Below are 16,637 nucleotides of genomic sequence, written 5' to 3' on the forward strand. Positions count from 1 at the left end.
GGAGAGGGAGGGGAAGGAGGGGAAGGAAGGGAAGGAGGAGGAGAGGGAGGGGAGGGAGGGGAAGGAGGGGAAGGAGAAGGAGGAGGAGAGGGAAAGAGGAGGAGGAGGAGGAGAGGGAAAGAGGAGGAGGAGGAGGAGAGGGAGGGGAAGGAGGGGAAGGAGGAGGAGAAGGAGGAGGAGAGGGAGGGGAAGGAGGAGAAGAGAAGGAGAAGGGGAGGGAGGGGAAGGAGGAGGAGAAGGAGGGGAAGGAGGAGGACTTGTCGGGGCTGCAGTGTAGAGCTCTCTCCCTGCTCCCGCTTCCGGCCTGGGCAGCAGCGCAGCGGCATCAAACAGGGCGGAAGCCTAGGCAGTGAGAAAGGAAGGAGGCTATTTTTAGCACAGTGGCCAGGGTGTGAATGTTGGTAGAACAGAGCAGGGCCTGAAGCTGTCTTTGCATGATAGAGGGAAGAAAACCTGTTGGTTTTTAAAGGTCAAAGGTCAGGCGGAAACTTGTGCCCCCATCCTGGGGAGCACCCCGAGTGCTGGCGAGACGCCAGCAAGAACTCCACCAGGTCACACACACACAGGAGATTCGTGCTGTTTCTTTTCTCTTTTCAACCTCCAGTAAATTCCTGTTGCAGAGATGAGACCGTGCCCGGAGGGGAGTGATGAAGATGCTAGTTCATGCAGGACTGGGCGAGGTGGGGGGTGTGCCCGAGGCAGCACCAGCAGTCCCTCCCACTTCCCACCGTCTGGGCTCCCCTCGCCCCAGCGGGTGGTGACGTCTGGCAGCCTGCAAGCCTGGTCCAGGTGAGCGGCGGAAAGATGGACAGGAATGCGCCTCTGGGGGAACACCTCGCCTTGCTCGCGTCGGTGCCAGCTCACTCCACGTCCCCTGTGCCTGTGCAGGACAGACGCACCGTGACTCCCGGGCACTGCCGAGGGTCTCCGAGCAAAGGCTGCTAACATCTGCTGGGGACAAGACAATGTGCAGGGATGGCGCTGCTGGGACGCTTACCTTTCAACTCGGGACGTGCCAAGAGCGACAGTGCTCACACCCCCTTTTAGGGAAGGGCGCGTTCTCTTTTCTGGGGGTATCTCGAGTCTTTGGAGTCCTTGCTTAGGTCACAGGGTCAGGAAATGTTTCCAGGAAAGAACTGTGTTCGCAGTGCAAGGTTTGGAATGTGGTGGTTTCATGGGAAGAAGAATTGTGACTGAGAAGGGCAAAGAGGTCAGAGATGTGCTGAGAAGCACTGAGTGGAAGGGAAGAAAGTCCTAGCCTCATGCCCGAAGAGAGCAGAACTTAAGGGTCCACCTGAGTGTGCAGGCTTTTCATTTGACTCTCCACTAGTGGTGAGTTTCTCAGTATTCCTCCTGGGGTCAGAGGACAGCACTAGGAGCAGAGGATCCAGCTCCGATTCCAGTTCTGGCACCAAGCTCCTGGGTGGTGGGCCTTAGTTTCCTCATGTGCACGAAGAGGGGTGGGCCAGGTGGCAGACACGCCTTTCCTCGTCCCCCAGTTCCTGTGTGCCCTGAGGAGAGGGGCTCTGACAGGCTCCCCGAGGGCAAGTGAGCTCCTGACTGCCTCATGGCTGCGGCAGCCAAGGCCTGCTGTCAGGAAGGGCCTCGTCTGCACGCGCAGTGAGTTCAGGGAGAAGCCCGCCCCAGCCTTGGAGGGTCCGTGATTGCCAGGGCACCGAGAGAATTTCCGCAGCTCGCACTGCCCATCTTTAGCTTGCACGATCCCTGAGTCAGTGGAGGCTCAGAGACAGCAGGTCCTGGAGTGCGAGCAGGACAGAACCAACGGGTTGGTGCAGACGGGGGTAGGGGGGGAAGGCGGGGGTGTCAGGAAAAGCCCGGAGGCTGCTCCAGGATAAGACTGCTGAGAAGGGCCTGGGAAAGTTCCTTTTCTGGATCATGGGCTGCAGCCCTGGCTTTTCTGCCTGGAAGATCTGTAACTGAGGAAGATGGCCTAACTTTTAAACACAAGAGGTGGGGGAGGGGAGGGAAGAAAAGACTGAAAAATAAAGAGAAATCTCAAGGCTGCCCCAAAGGCATCTATCCTTGAAAGAACCCTTCTCTTGAACAGATTAGTTGTCCAATTATTTTCGTCCCTTCCTTTCAGTGTGCAGCGCATGTCCCGAAACTGCAATACCTTGGAACTGGAACTAGATAAAAGTTAAGGTCCTGAGATGGAAAAGTGTGAAAGACTAATTCCTAAAGGCAATGGGCATTTGCCTGTGAGGAAATCTGTACTTCTATCAATTTGTTTTAGGAAGTGAGAAGGTGCAGCTTGGCCAGGCATCACGGGAAACGACTTGGTCGGCTTTGCAGAGTCAGCGTGACCCCACGCTGGCTGTGGTGTGGACCCCCAGAGAGAAATGATAGTGGCTGGGGGAAATCAGGAGCAAGGAGGCAGCGGCAGCCCCGGGAGTGACCTCTGACGCCCGCTCCCAGAGCCGGTTTCAGCCAGCGGCGTCTGGTGTGCCACCTGCATCCCAACACAGGTGACACCAAGGCCTGCCTGAGGCCCAGGCCCGCAGCAGTGCAGGACGGCCCAGCCGGTATGCTGGCGGGGCTGAGCAGAGAAGAGGAGCAGCTGGGCTCGTAAAGGAAACCCCAACTTGGCTCTCACGTGTTGGGGTGGCTCTGGCTTGGGAAGTGTGAGAGAGGAAAGGGCGGAGGGAAAGGGCAGAGGGAAAGGGAGGAGGGAGAGGGCGGAGGGAAAGGGGCCGTGGGGCGGGCAGAGAGCACCGTACTCACCCGCGCTTCCTCTCTGTCCCGGCTCCTCCGCTAACCTGTGCAGCACAGACACAAACGATATACTGAGGTCACAGTCGGGGTCTCTTCGCCACCCGGATGTTCTCCTGGGGCCTCCCTGACCCATGGGCTCCTGGGCTTGCCTCTCCCCTTTTGCTCCTCGTAGGTCGACTTTGCCCGACCAGGTATGAAAACAGAGGGGAGTCACCCAACCTACAACCAGCAACTGCAACTGACCTAATAGAGCCATGGAAACAAGTGCCTCTCAGGAGGAGGAAGACAATAATACTAACATAGAAAGGAATCTACCTTAAACCTAGGGAGCAGTTACATCAGGGGGCACAGTCTGTGTGGTTCTGAAAGTGAACAAGGTGAAAATGGTTTAAACTATGATAGGAGCAGTAGTTCCTTCCCGCAGACATATCTGCTTGGGATACTAAATCATACTCTTGTTCACCCTGAAATCTTGAACCATCGCCTGGACCCTCAAAAGCCTGCATCCATTCTCACCAAGGACCACTGCTGTCAGTCTACCGGACACGTACTAGCGTTAAGTGTGCAAACTGGATTTATAGCTCCCAACACCGTGGGGGCAGGTTCTGGGAGAGGTGATTCTGAAGGACACAGGGACAGAAAATGAGGCCGTGGAGTAGCTGAGACGAATTTAGGGCTCTGAAGTAATATGGGGAAGTTATGTTAGCCTGCGTTTCATCTATATAGTCTTGGTTACAAGTACTGACCCCTCAAGGTGAGGGGATGCAAAGTGGGAATCCAGCGGAGCAGAAGCATTCCCCAGGGGGCAGCCAGACAGGGAGCCAGGGTAGGCAGGGAGAGGCCGAGGTAGAGGTGAATGTGGTTGGGAAGTCTGGCTGGGTCGTGAGTTCTTCAAAAGTGCCCATTTGGCTCTCACAGTTTTTGCGCTGAGCAGACTATGCCTGACAGGGTGCTGACCCAGTTGTGTTTGTATTATGTCAGCATGATTTCAACCCCAAAGAAGCAAATCGTTCTTTCTGGTTGATACTTAATTGCCCTCTAATGCCTAGGTGACAGTAGTTACTGCTACCTCAGTCTATAGTAAAATCTCACGCCTAGATCACAGTGGAGAATCAGAAGGTCCATCCATAAAAACCCTTGGTTTTAGAACTATACACACATAACAGCCACATGTTAGCTATAGGGACATATCCTAGGACCTATACAATGTTGAGAGTCAAACATCCTTTCTAAACTCTACCCATCTCTCACCCCAACTCTTAATACTCTTCCCCTTGGGAATGACACCTAAAAGCCACAGAAACAGAAATTCAGGCATTCTCACGAAAAGATTTCACATAGACATACAAAGCAAGAGGTGCAAAGAAAGAAGAGATGTTGACAGGGCAACACAGGTGCCAAGACAGAGGGCCCCTGAGGGTACCAGGTACCAGACAAGGGAAACCATACCCAGTCCATGTGTGAGACAGAGCCTACATCCAGACTTGAACCAGGTCTAAGGCTAGAGTCTGTGGTCAGGGCAAGGCCCAAGTGGTCAAGGCACAGTCCTCTGTGTGCTTCGGGGGAGTGGGGCAGACTGAGGAAAGGCCATGGGAAAAGCTATTGGGAAGGGAGGGGGGTATAAGGGAAGAGAGGCCAAAGAAGCAGCTGTTATGTCTTCAGCCAAGAACATTCCACATGAATGCCGGGATCTGGTTGGACTGTGTGTGCGTGCATGCATGTGTTTGTAGCATGTGTTTACATAAGCGTAAATCTATCTCTGTGTGTCTCCTCTTCTCTTCACCTCTTGCACTACAACCCTCCTGCCTTCTTCCTAGTCCCCCATCGGTATGCGGAAGTCAGTCTTCTCTCCATTTCTTTGCCGCATTTCTAGATGTTTCAAACACCGCTGCCCTCTACTGCTGACCTTTCGATGCCAAATACATCATTCTCAGCAATTCATCATAGCTATCGGCCACTTTCTCCCAGGCCTCGCTCTGACTCACTCGATGATTTCAGCACCTGGAGTATGTTTTTCTCCTCCCCGTTTCTTCCTTGGCAATTCCAGTGTCCTTGCTGACAAACTCCAAAGACCTCACCTCTTACCCACACCAGCCACTATGGGTAAAAGTTCTGGACACCCCCCTCCCAAGATGCTCCCCCTTTCCCATCACAACTTCCTTTCCCGTATCCACTTCTTTCCACCCTTCCTTAAGACTTCTCTCCCTTCACATGGTCTCGCAGTCTGCTCAGACTAAAGCATGGGCTCTGGCGTTAGAGACACCTGGGCTGAGTCCAGGCTCTGCCACTTACTGCCTTACGTTGTTTAACCACCCTGAGCCCTGTCTAGAATCCTTTCGTCATGGGGCCGTGGAATCAAACAGGAAGAGCGTGTTACGTGCAGAGCATCCAACAGGGACCCGAGAGAGCTGGGCCGGCTCCATCGCACGCTCCACAGCCCCCTCAGGGCAGCCGCCCACCTCTCTCCCTGACAAAGTGTTCTCCTGCACACCACCCTGCTTATTTCCTTATGTTTATGAATCTACCGACATCCCACTACATGCCAGGCACTGTTCTAGGCACTGGGGATACAACCTGAACAAAACAGACCGAAGTCTCTACCCTGTGGAGCTTATATTTTGAAGGAATCCAGCAACTGGACATATTAATACACCACAGAAATAACAGCTAACTCTCAAATGTCCAAAGAGAATTGTGTTATCTGTTCAGGGTAACATAGAAACATGAAGATTAAGAGCATGAAGTTTGGAGTGAGAAATACCTAGTTCAAATCCAGTCTTTACCACTTAATAGCTAGTTGACCTAAATTTCTCTGAGCCTATTTCCTCATTGGTAAAATGGGGATATCATTATATTACATATCTCACCAGGTTGTTGAGGACTGAATGAGGTTATACATGGAAATCATTTAGCACAGCTCTTTTGAACATAAGTTATTAAGAAGGTTTTATATACAATAAAATGAGGAAGCATTACTGTCCCGTGCTGATACCTTTCTCTATTGCTTTTAATTCCTCTGAGAAGCCACAAAACCATTTGGCTATTCTGTCCACAATAATCTCTGCCTTTTCAGAAACTCTTCTTGTACTTATAATCATACACTCAAAGTTCGATGACTAACTTTTCCTGCCACTTCCTTTTATCTCCTATTTATTTTGCATATCTTAATTTTGCTCTCCTAACTATATTATAAACTCCTTGAGGCAAGGGGTCACGCTTGGTGTTTTACTTGTGTCTACTTCCTGTATCCCATCCATCTATCATAGTGTCAGGAAATCAGGAAGCTTTTGTTGATCCACTGACACAACGACTTCTAGGGAAAAACTTGATGGTCAGTTGGGAAGAGTAGGGAGAAGGCTCCGTGGGGGTCTGAAAGCTTTGGGGAAAGGTGGCAGCAGGAAGGAAGGCAGAAACAAAAGGGAGAGGGGGATTTTGTTCAGGGGCTAGGGCTCTGGCTCCCATTCAGACTAGGGGTCCTGTGGAGCTGCCTTTACCTCTGTCTTTCCCATTCTGCATCTTCTCTTCTTCTTCCTCTGCACCTTCCCCTGCTGTGAAAACAAGTCCAAGGAGGCCAGTGACCCTTCAGCCCAGTAGAAGCGTAGGAGGAGGGAGAAGTGAGTAGCTTAGGAGGCTTGGGATGAAACCCTAGCTAAAAGCTCATGGCTTCAGGCCTCCAAGGGTGCTGAAATCACCTAGTCTGCACCCTGTGTGGTCCATGCCCCAGCATCATGTCCCCATAAGCCCTGAGCCCAGAGAAGCAGTGCAGTCTGATGTCACCCACCCAGCTTCTGGCTCTATTGCTGGCTTCTCTAAGGTGATGATATCTACTAGGTATATGGCTAATACCTTGCATTCAGGTTCAAGAAAACAACCATAAGAGTGTACAGCAGGGAATACCTAGATGAACACTGGCTTCCATTAAAAAAAACCAAAACAAACAAAAAACGGGTTTTAGCTGATGACAAACTTAAAATGACTGAACAGTGCAAAGTGGCTGTGTGGAAAAAGCTAATGCCATCTAAGGTTACTTTCCCTGGGGCCTGCTCAGGGAGGTGGCAGAGCTCACTGTGCTGGGGGCGGAGCGGGGGGCAGGGGGAAGACCCCTTGCAATGTGGAGACGTTCTCAGCCCTGGAAACTCACTTTGAACCAGGGCCTTGCAACACTTGGGCACACGAGATGGTCAAGTGAAACCCACGTCACGTGAGGAATGGCTGAAGGAACTGTGAACGGCTGCCTAAAGAGGAGAGGCTGCGGGAGAGCCACGTGATGTGCCATCAAATACTGGAAAGGCTAACATGAGAGGAGGGACTGAGCTCACTCTGGGTAGCTTTAGAGGGTGGAATGAGGATCAATTCCAGTGAGGACCAGTGAGGAGAGCTGGTCATGAACGAACTCGCTGGAAATATTCAAACAGAGAACTTTTATATCAGGCAGCAAGCTGGATGAAATGACTTCCAAGATCCTTTCCAACTCTAAGAGTCCATCATTTGTGAAAAGATTTCAGAAAAGATGAGAAGGGCAAGCTATGGATATAAACAGTATGCCCACGCTGTACAGAATACATGGAAGATAATTTGAGCACCCAATCTCATCCTCATGAAAATCTCGACAGTGATGGTAAAAACAGGTTGGGGACTTCCTGAGGACGCAGTGGTTAAGAATCTGCCTGCCAATGCAGGGGACGTGGGTTCGAGCCCTGGTCCACAAAGATCCCACATGCTGCAGAGCAACTAAGCCCGTGCGCCACAACTACTGAGCCTGCGAGCCACAACTACTAAGCCCGCATGCTGCAACTACCGAAGCCTGCCCGCCCTAGAGCCCGCGCACCGCAACTACTGAAGCCTGCGCGCCTAGAACCCGTGCTCCGCAACAAGAGAAGCCACCACCATGAGAAGCCCGCGCACTGCAACAAAGAGTAGCCCCTGCTCGCCGCAGCTAGAGAAAGCCTGCGCGCAGCAATGAAGACCCAACGCAGCCAAAAAAATAAATGAAAAAAATTAAAAAAAAACACACACAAAAAAACATGTTGGTGTTGGGCTCTTCCACTCACTGAGAAACTGGCAGCCTTGCACGTGAAGGGAGTTTACCTCTGTGTTTGACAGAGATACTGTGCCATGTGTGGGCCTAGTCCATCCACATCTACCGTGGACTTCAGGTCTTGGGAGAGTGGAGCATCAGTGAAAGGGGCCCTTGTGGGATTGCAGACATGATCCCTTGTCCTGTGTGGGGATAAGGACAGTATGGTGGTAAGAGCATTGGCTTAATGTTCAGACCTAAGCTCTAGGACCAGCTTTGCCCCTTCAAGCTGTGTAACTTTAGGCAAATCTCTTTTCTGATAATCACTCACTGCATTTCTAAAGTAAGGGGAGTGGACAATGTGATCTCTAAGGTACCTTTCAAATACATTACATGGTTTTGTTAAAACTATCCTTTCTTACTAGGAGAGATTGCTGAGTATCCCCATACCCTTACTTACTATGAAGCTGTTTGGTCTCTATGTGCTTTGTGTTTAATGATGTCTAGTTACCTCCCAAACTAGTGTGATGAACTCATGAACCACTCATTTTGCACAAACCCTAATACGTGGCCATGAGGCATGAGTGTGGTTAATTTCCATGGCCTGAAATCCCCTAAGAAATTCCCTCCAGAAGTGGGATTTCTGGCATCTGTGGGGAGCTATATTAGGGAAGGGACTTTCTAAGCACCCATGAGGTCATCTCAAAGGTGGTCATCTCTTCTGTTTATGTGTGCGTGGAGGGGAGCAGTGCTTCTAAAAGGGATTGAGAAATGGTACCAGAATGGAGACAGTGTTACTGTGATGCTGCCTGAACAGGAGAACTGGCATCTTAACTGTACTGAAAAAACCAACACAGGCCACACACTTATTCTCTTCTAAATGAAAACAGCAGATCTGAGAGCGAAGCCGTGGGCCAGACCTTGGCCTGGTCCCATGACAACACTAAAGGCATATGCTTTCTCCTACAAAGGTCTGAAGGAGTACACAAGGCTCGCCTTCCCTAAGCGCATGCACAGATGATTTCAATGTATTGTGTTTGAATAAGTACATGTGTCTGAATAGCTCACGGAAAACCTGCTTTATATTTTTATTCAATAACCTTGTTAAGCTAGTTCAAGGTATCCAAAAGCATTACATTAGGTGGAAAGACACAAAAGAGGGCCATCTGTATGAGTGACCCACAGCACTTAGGAAGGGAATCTGTTTGTTTAATATATAACACGGGAATCTGACCACCATAAAAAAGATTAGCAAAATATCTGACGGCTTCAAAACTGATGTAATCATGGGGATTCTTGAAGACATGCTGATATGGGAATGGCCTTCTATTTCTTCTCTCCTTCCTGGGTATTATGTAAGGGGAAATATGCCATGAGGTAAGGGTCTCTGGAAAATCACTGAAATAGCTAAGAGACAGACAGACTGAGAAAGAAGTCATAGATAAGACTGAACATGAGGAACGAAGGAAGCAACAGACTCCGGTCATGAACTTCCAGTGAAATCAGAGCCTCGTCATGGACAAAAAGAGAGAATAGGGTTTCAAAACCAAATCAAATAGGATAGAGCAGAAAGGCAGCCGGGAGAAAGTCCAGAAGCTTTTGCAGCTGATGCGGTTCCAGTCATCCAGGAAAGCTCTGGAGCGAGACAGCTGAGCAGGCCTAAGGAAAGAGCAGCTGTGGAGGAAGCACAGATGGAAGACAAATTAAGTGAGGAAGGGGCCTAACTGAGCTGAATTTCTTTAAAGTCGGAATTGTGTTTGCTCCATAGGGCATACTCTTAAGAGGAACCTAAACGTGTGATCATCTCTATGTGATCACGTGTGGGAGAGAGGCTCCCAGGATGAAGGCATCCAGCGCATCCCTGGAAGGCAAGAAGACTGCGTGGTGAAATGAGGGAGACGCTTTACCCCGCAGTGAGGCAGCGAGGAGGGCGCGGAGGGGGAGGTGGGAGGCTGGGCGGGCGCTGTGGGCGTCACCTGAGTGGAGCTCCTTCACCAGGGATGACATGGTGCTGGTGATGGAGTCAGCGGCCACCAGCAGGTCATTGCGGAGGTCTCTCCTCGTACCTGAGGGCAGTCAGAGCAGATGGCGATGCCGGGTGGGTCGGGGGGAGAGAGCTGAGCGAACGCCTCGGTCGGCGGGGCCCTGGGACTCAGGGCAGAATTCCTAGGGGGAGATGGGCCGAGCAGCTCTGCCCGCTCCCAGGCCGTCAGGAGCACCGGTACCCAGGTCTGTGGTCCTCCTCCCTCTTCTCTACCTGAAGAGCAGGACCCTGTCAACTCCATACTTCTCAGCCCCAATCAAAGGAGGTGGATTCTAGAACAAGTGCTCAGGCAGGACTTACTCGCCAGCTCCACCTCCCTGCTCTTGTCTCCGCCCCAAGAAGACTTCCTGCGCTGCCTTGTCTTCCCCCAACCACATAACGTCGCTGGCCGTTAGCTCCACGGACAAGGAGGCTTCAGCAAGGTCCCGTTTAGAGTTCCACTCCTTCTCCTGTTTGCTCTAAAGACTTTCCAGGCCAAGCACCCGACTTCGGGAATGCTTCCATCCAGTTCCTCCGGAGGAGGCAAAGCCCAGAGGACAAGGCACTTCCCACAACCCAGAAAAAAGAGCACAGAAGCCCAGGAGGCCTGTACTTCGCACATGTACAAAGCCTGCAGACCTCCCGTTGCAGACCAGCCCATCTAATGAGAAGGGGTCAGCGCTTGACTTATTTTTACTGTATGTGAAAATCTGATCATTTAAAGCAAAGTGCACAAAAGAAAAGAAACTGGGAAAACCTCAGTAGGAATCTTGTCCACGTTTCCAAACCCCCTCAGCGCTCCATTATACTCTGCTCCCGGACTCACCCTGGGCGAAGGCCTCCTGCACGTCCCCGCCGACTCCGCTCAGCGGGTCCTGCGGGCAGTGGGTGGGTGTGGAGCCGGCGGAGGTGGAGCGCACGGGCATGGGCATTGGGCGGCCGCCTCCGTGAGTGGGCGACGTATGCGGCGATCCTGTGGCCTGAGCCTGGGAGAATCAAAGAGATAAAACATGTCATCTCAGGTGCCTTACCTCTTTGAGGAAGGGGAAAGTCCTTTTTTTTCAGTCAACCTGAGCCAGCCCAGGGCTTCAGTTCAGTGGTGCAATGCAGTGCACGATCACATTTGAAAGGAAGGAGTCAGGCTGCCTCCAGCACTGGTGAGAGGAAGAAAAGGGAAGGAAAGGGAGAAGGGGAGAGAACAAAGGGGGAGGAGGGAGAAGAGGCAGCGGGAACACTGAAGAACGGACTAAAAGCGGGAGGGAAAGGGGCAGAGGCGCGCACAGGGAGGGGGGCCTTCCAGGTGGACAGAAGGAGCAGAGCAGCTGGTTGGAGGATCTAGAGGGGGGCTGGGGTCACACAGCTGGGAAATAATATACAAACATCTTTGATTTTTGTTTGCAAACACATTCAGGCGCATTATTTCATTTGATCCTCATAACACCTTGTGAGTAGAAGGGGCACATGTTTCTTGTATCCATTTTACAGAAGAAAAACAAGGATGAAGAGAGGAAGAGCTCTGTGTCAGGCTGCACGGCTCGTCAGTGGGAGATGCTGGAACAAGCCCTTCTACTTCAAGGGCAATGACACGTGTTCTGCGCCTCTGCAGCTGCCAGGCCACAGGGAGAGCGCCTGAGTTTGCGGGTCAGGAGTCTAGCTCCAGGCTGTTCCCAGGAGCCCGTTCATCTGGCCCGTCATGCTGCACTCGTCATGCTGCACTCGTCAAGTACACACAGTGAGGTCTTCTGTGAGCCATCCCGTGGGGACTAGGTGAGAATGGACACACGTTTAGTGGAAACCAAACTTTCCTTGTGAGGCTCTGCCTCAGTTTTGGAGAAAGCTTGGAGCAATGGGATGAAATTTTAAAACTCCAGTTAAAGGGAGCTCGCTGAGATTTGGGCTCTGCTGCTCTTCAGAGGAAGGGCAACTGAGGGTGGCATATAGACCGGGGTTTTCTTTGGTAGCAAAACTGGGAAAATATAAGCCAAAGTGTGCAAATGAGTTCAAAGGAAGATAATTATCCTTTGGGATCTGGCTCAGAAACCCCACGTACAAACAGAACCTGCCACCTCGAACAGGCTGACAGGCTGTGTGCACAAAGCCCCACCTCAATGCTTCACCCAGTGTGAGCGCCGGACCAAATGGAAATGGTCTGTTCTCCATCGTTCTTGCTTTGATTCACGTCTGTGTGTTTTAATTTGAGAAACTTACAAAATACAGAAAGCTTAAAAGTGGAACATAATAGACCACTCAAATTGATAATATTGTGTCAAATTTATTCCAACCTAAAAACATTGCAGATAAGTCTAAAAGACCCCTTTGACTACTAATTCTTTCCAGTCCCCTCCTCTCTTCCCTTCAGAGGCAGCCACTGTCAAAGGTTTTGGTGTGAAACTTTTTACCTATGTGTACATATGTAATTATGAATAATATATGACATTTCGTGCCTTTAAATTTTGCATGAACGGGTATCATACTGCACATATCATTTTGCAATTTGCTTTTATCATCTAGCATACTTTAAAAAAATGTTCACTGAAGTACAGTTGATTTACAATGTTGTGTTTAATTTCTGCTGTACAGCAGAGTTAGCATACTTTTTGAGATCTTTCCATGATAAAAATAAATATGAACTTAGACCGTTACCTCACATTATATACAAAAACTAACTTAAAATGGATCATACCAAATATAAGAACTAAAATTATAAAACTCTTAGAAGGAAAGATTAGACAATGACTTTTCAGATATGACACAAAAAGTACATACTACAAAAGAAAAACAGATAAATTCGACTTCATTAAAATTAAAAACTATTTTTAAAGGACACCTTTTCGAAAGTGAAAAAAACTCAGAGGATGGGAAAAATGTTTGCAAATCATATATCTCATAAGGGACTTATATTAGGAATATCTACACAATATTGTAAATCAACTATACTTCAATAAAAAAATCAATTAAAAAAAAGAATATATAAAGATCTCTTGGGACTTCCCTGGTGGTCCAGTGGGTAAGACTTTGCGCTCCCAATTCAGGGGGCCCGGGTTCGATCCCTGGTCGGGGAACTAGATCCTGCATACATGCCACAACTAAGAGTTCGCGTGCTGCAACTAAGAAGATCTGCAAGGAAGATCCCATGTACCGCAACTAAGACCTGGTGCAGCCTAAATAAATAAATAAATATTAAAAAAAAAAAAGATCTCTTACACTCAATAATAAAAGGACAGGTAACCTAATTTAAAAATAGGCAAAGGGGGCTTCCCTGGTGGCGCAGTGGTTGAGAATCTGCCTGCTAATTCAGGGGACGCGGGTTCGAGCCCTGGTCTGGGAAGGTCCCACATGCCACGGAGCAGCTAGGCCCGTGAGCCACAACTACTGAGCCTGCGCGTCTGGAGCCTGTGCTCCGCAACAAGAGAGGCCACGATAGTGAGAGGCCCACGCACCGCGATGAAGAGTGGCCCCCGCTTGCCGCAACTAGAGAAAGCCCTAGCACAGAAACGAAGACCCAACAGAGCAATCAATCAATTAATCAATCAATCAATAAATCTTTAAAAAAAAAATAGGCAAAGGATCTGAATGGACATTTCTCCAGAGGAGATATGCAAATATCCAATAAGCATATGAAAAGATGCTCAATATTATTGGCCATTAGGGAAATGCAAATCAAAACCACAATGAGCGGGACTTCCCTGGTGGTGCAGTGGTTAAGAATCCGCCTGCCAACGTAGGGGACACAGGTTTGATCCCTGGTCCAGGAAGATCCCACATGCCATGGAGCAACTAAGCCCGTGCGCCACAACTACTGAGCCTGCGCTCTAGAGCCTGCGTGCCACAACTACTGAGACCACGTGCTGCAACTACTGAAGCGCACGTGCTCTAGGGCCCGCGTGCTGCAATTACTGAAGCTCACACACCTAGAGCCCGTGCTCCACAACAAGAGAAGCCACCACAACGACCGTGCCCCACAACGAAGAGTAGCCCCCGCTTGCCGCAGCTAGAGAAAGGCTGCACGTTGCAACGAAGACCCAATGCAGCCAAAAAATAAAACAAACACAAAACCAAAAAAAACCAAATAACCACAATGAGATACAACTTCACACCCACTAAGATGGCTATAATAAAAAAGACAGATAATAACAAGTGTTGACAAGAATGTGGAAATATCGAAACGCTCATAAACTGCTGGTAGGAATACAAAAATGGTGCAGCTGCTGTAGAAAACAGTTTGGCAGTTCCTCAAAAGTTTAAACATTGACTACCATATGACCCAACAATTCCACTCCTACATGTATATACTGGAGATAAATGAAAATCTATGTATACACAAAAATTTGTACACAGGTGTTCATAGCAGCATTATATATAATAGCCAAAAAGTGAAAACAAATCCGAATGTCCGGGGACTTCCCTTGTGGTGCAGTGGTTAAGAATCCACCTGCCAATGCAGGGGACACAGGTTCGATCCCTGGTCCGGGAAGGTCCCACATGCCACGGAGCAACTAAGCCCGTGCGCCACAACTACTGAGCCTGTGCTCTAGAGCCCGTGAGCCACAACCACTGAGGCTGTGTGCCACAACTACTGAAGCCCGCGCACCTAGAGCCTGTGCTCCGCAACAAGAGAAGCCACCTCGGGACTTCCCTGGTGATGCAGTGGTTAAGAATCCGCCTGCCAATGCAGGGGACACAGGTTCGATCCATGGTCCGGGAATATCCCACATGCCGTGGAGCAACTAAGCCTGTGTACCACAACTACTGAGCCTGCGTGCCACAAATACTGAAGCCTGTGCGCCGCAACAAGAGAAGCCACTGCAATGAGAAGCCCGCACACCACAATGAAGAGCAGCCCCTGCTTGACGCAACTAGAGAAAGCTCTCAGGCAGCAACGAAGACCCAATGCAACCAGAAAAAAAAAAAAGAAAAAAAAAGTGTTGGCGAGGGCATGGAGAAAGGGGAACCCTTGTGCACTACTGGTGAGAAGGTAAACTGGTACAGCCACTAGGCAAAGCGGCCTTTTTCCTCAAAAAATGAAAAACAGAACAACCATATGATCCAGTAATCCCACTTCTGGGTGTATATCCAAAGAAAATGAAAACAGGGACTTCCCTGTTGGTCCAGCAGTTAAGACTCCGTGCTCCCAATGCGGGGGCCCAGGTTTGATCCCTGGTCAGGGAACTAGATCCCACGTGCCACAACTAAAGATCCCACATGCTGCAACTAAAGAATCCTGCATGTGGCAACTAAAAGATCCCACACACTGCAATGAAGATCCTGCATGCCACAACTAAGACCTGGCACAGCCAAATAAATTAAAAAAAAAAAAAAAGAAAATGAAAACAGAATCTTGAAGAGATATTTGAACTCCATATACACTTGTTCACTGCAGCATTATTCACAATAGCTAGGATATGCCAACAACCTAAGTGTCCATCAACAGATAAACAGATAAAGAAGATATGGTATATATGTACAATGGAATAGTATTCAGCCATGAGAAAGAAGGAAATCCTGCTGTGTTATTTATGGTAAGTGAAATAAACCAGACAAAGAAAGACAAACACTTCATGGTATCATCAATATGTGGAATCTAAAAAAAAGTCACACTCAGAAACTGAGAGTAGAAAAGTAGTTGCCAGGGGCTGAGTGGTGGGGGAATAGGGAGAGGTTGGTAAAAGGGTGTAAACTTCCGGCTAAAACATAAGGTCTGAGGATCTAATATTACATGGTGATTACAGTTGGTAATATACTATTGTATAGTTGAAATCTGCTGAGAGAACAACTTAAATGTTCTCACACACACAAAAAAGATAAATATGTGAGGTGATGGATGTGTTAATTAACTAGATGGGGAAATCCTTTCACCATGTATAGGTTTATTAAGTCCCTACAATGTATACTTTAAATATCTTACAATCTTATATGTCAATTATACTTCAGTAAAGCTGAAATAAATATAGAATAAATTATAAAAAAAGAACCTGTGTCTAGAACATATAAAAAAACTCTTGTAACTGAATAATAAGACAGGCAACCCAATTACAAAACAGGCAAAGACGTGAATAGACATTTCATGAAATAAGATATACAAATGAGCTAAAAATTACATGAAAAATGCTCAACACGAGTACTCAGGGAAATGAAAACTGAAATCACAAAGAGATACCACTTACCGACTGAAATAGCTACAATAAAAAAGACTGACAAGGATGTGGGAAAAGGGAAACCCTTGTACACTGATGATGGGACTATAAAATGGTACAACCACTTTGGAAGACAGTCTGGCAGTTTCTTAAAATGTTAAATGTAAACTTACCACATGACCCAGCAATTTCACTCCTGAGTATGTACCCAAGAGAAATAAAAACATATGCTTGGGCTTCCCTGGTGGCGCAGTGGTTGAGAATCTGCCTGCTAATGCAGGGGACACGGGTTCGAGTCCTGGTCTGGGAAGATCCCACATGCCGCGGAGCAACTGGGCCCGTGAGCCACAGCTACTGAGCCTGCGCATCTGGAGCCTGTGCTCCGCGACAAAGAGAGGCCGCGATGGTGAGAGGCCCGCGCACCGCTATGAACAGTGGCCCCTGCTCGCCGCAACTAGAGAAAGCCCTCGCACAGAAACGAAGACCCAACACAGCCAATAAATAAATAAATAAATAAATGTAGTCATTAAAAAAAAAAAAAATCTAGAAAAACAAAATAATATTTAAAAAATAAAAAAAAAACATATGCTCATCCAAAACTTGTACACAAACGTTTATTAGCAACATTTAGTTTAACAGGCCAAAAGTGGAAATAACCCCAAAGTCTACTGACTGGTGAATGCCTTAAAATGTGGTTAATCCATATAACGGAATACTACGAAATCTCTTT

General features: G+C 48.6%; 1 protein-coding gene across 5 annotated transcripts in view; it reads right to left on the reverse strand.

Moving 5' to 3' along the window:
• Window positions 1-632: 632 nt before the first annotated feature.
• Window positions 633-16,637, reverse strand: part of DTNB (dystrobrevin beta) — a 251,519-nt gene continuing 235,514 nt past the window's right edge. For 2 of the 5 annotated variants that reach the window (XM_068563945.1, XM_068563944.1), the window contains 5 exons: window positions 10,600-10,759; window positions 9,727-9,816; window positions 6,228-6,281; window positions 2,743-2,777; window positions 633-880 (listed from right to left, as the gene is read on the reverse strand). In XM_068563945.1, the coding sequence (XP_068420046.1) occupies window positions 2,773-2,777; window positions 6,228-6,281; window positions 9,727-9,816; window positions 10,600-10,759 (309 nt within the window). In that variant the 3' untranslated portion in view covers window positions 633-880; window positions 2,743-2,772. Of the gene's footprint in view, window positions 881-2,742; window positions 2,778-6,227; window positions 6,282-9,005; window positions 9,425-9,726; window positions 9,817-10,599; window positions 10,760-16,637 lie in introns of those variants that run through there. The other 3 variants (XM_068563943.1, XM_068563942.1, XM_068563946.1) reach the window with 2 other exon arrangements.

The sequence above is a fragment of the Eschrichtius robustus genome, chromosome 15, assembly GCF_028021215.1.
Source record: "Eschrichtius robustus isolate mEscRob2 chromosome 15, mEscRob2.pri, whole genome shotgun sequence".
Lineage (NCBI taxonomy): Eukaryota > Metazoa > Chordata > Mammalia > Artiodactyla > Eschrichtiidae > Eschrichtius > Eschrichtius robustus.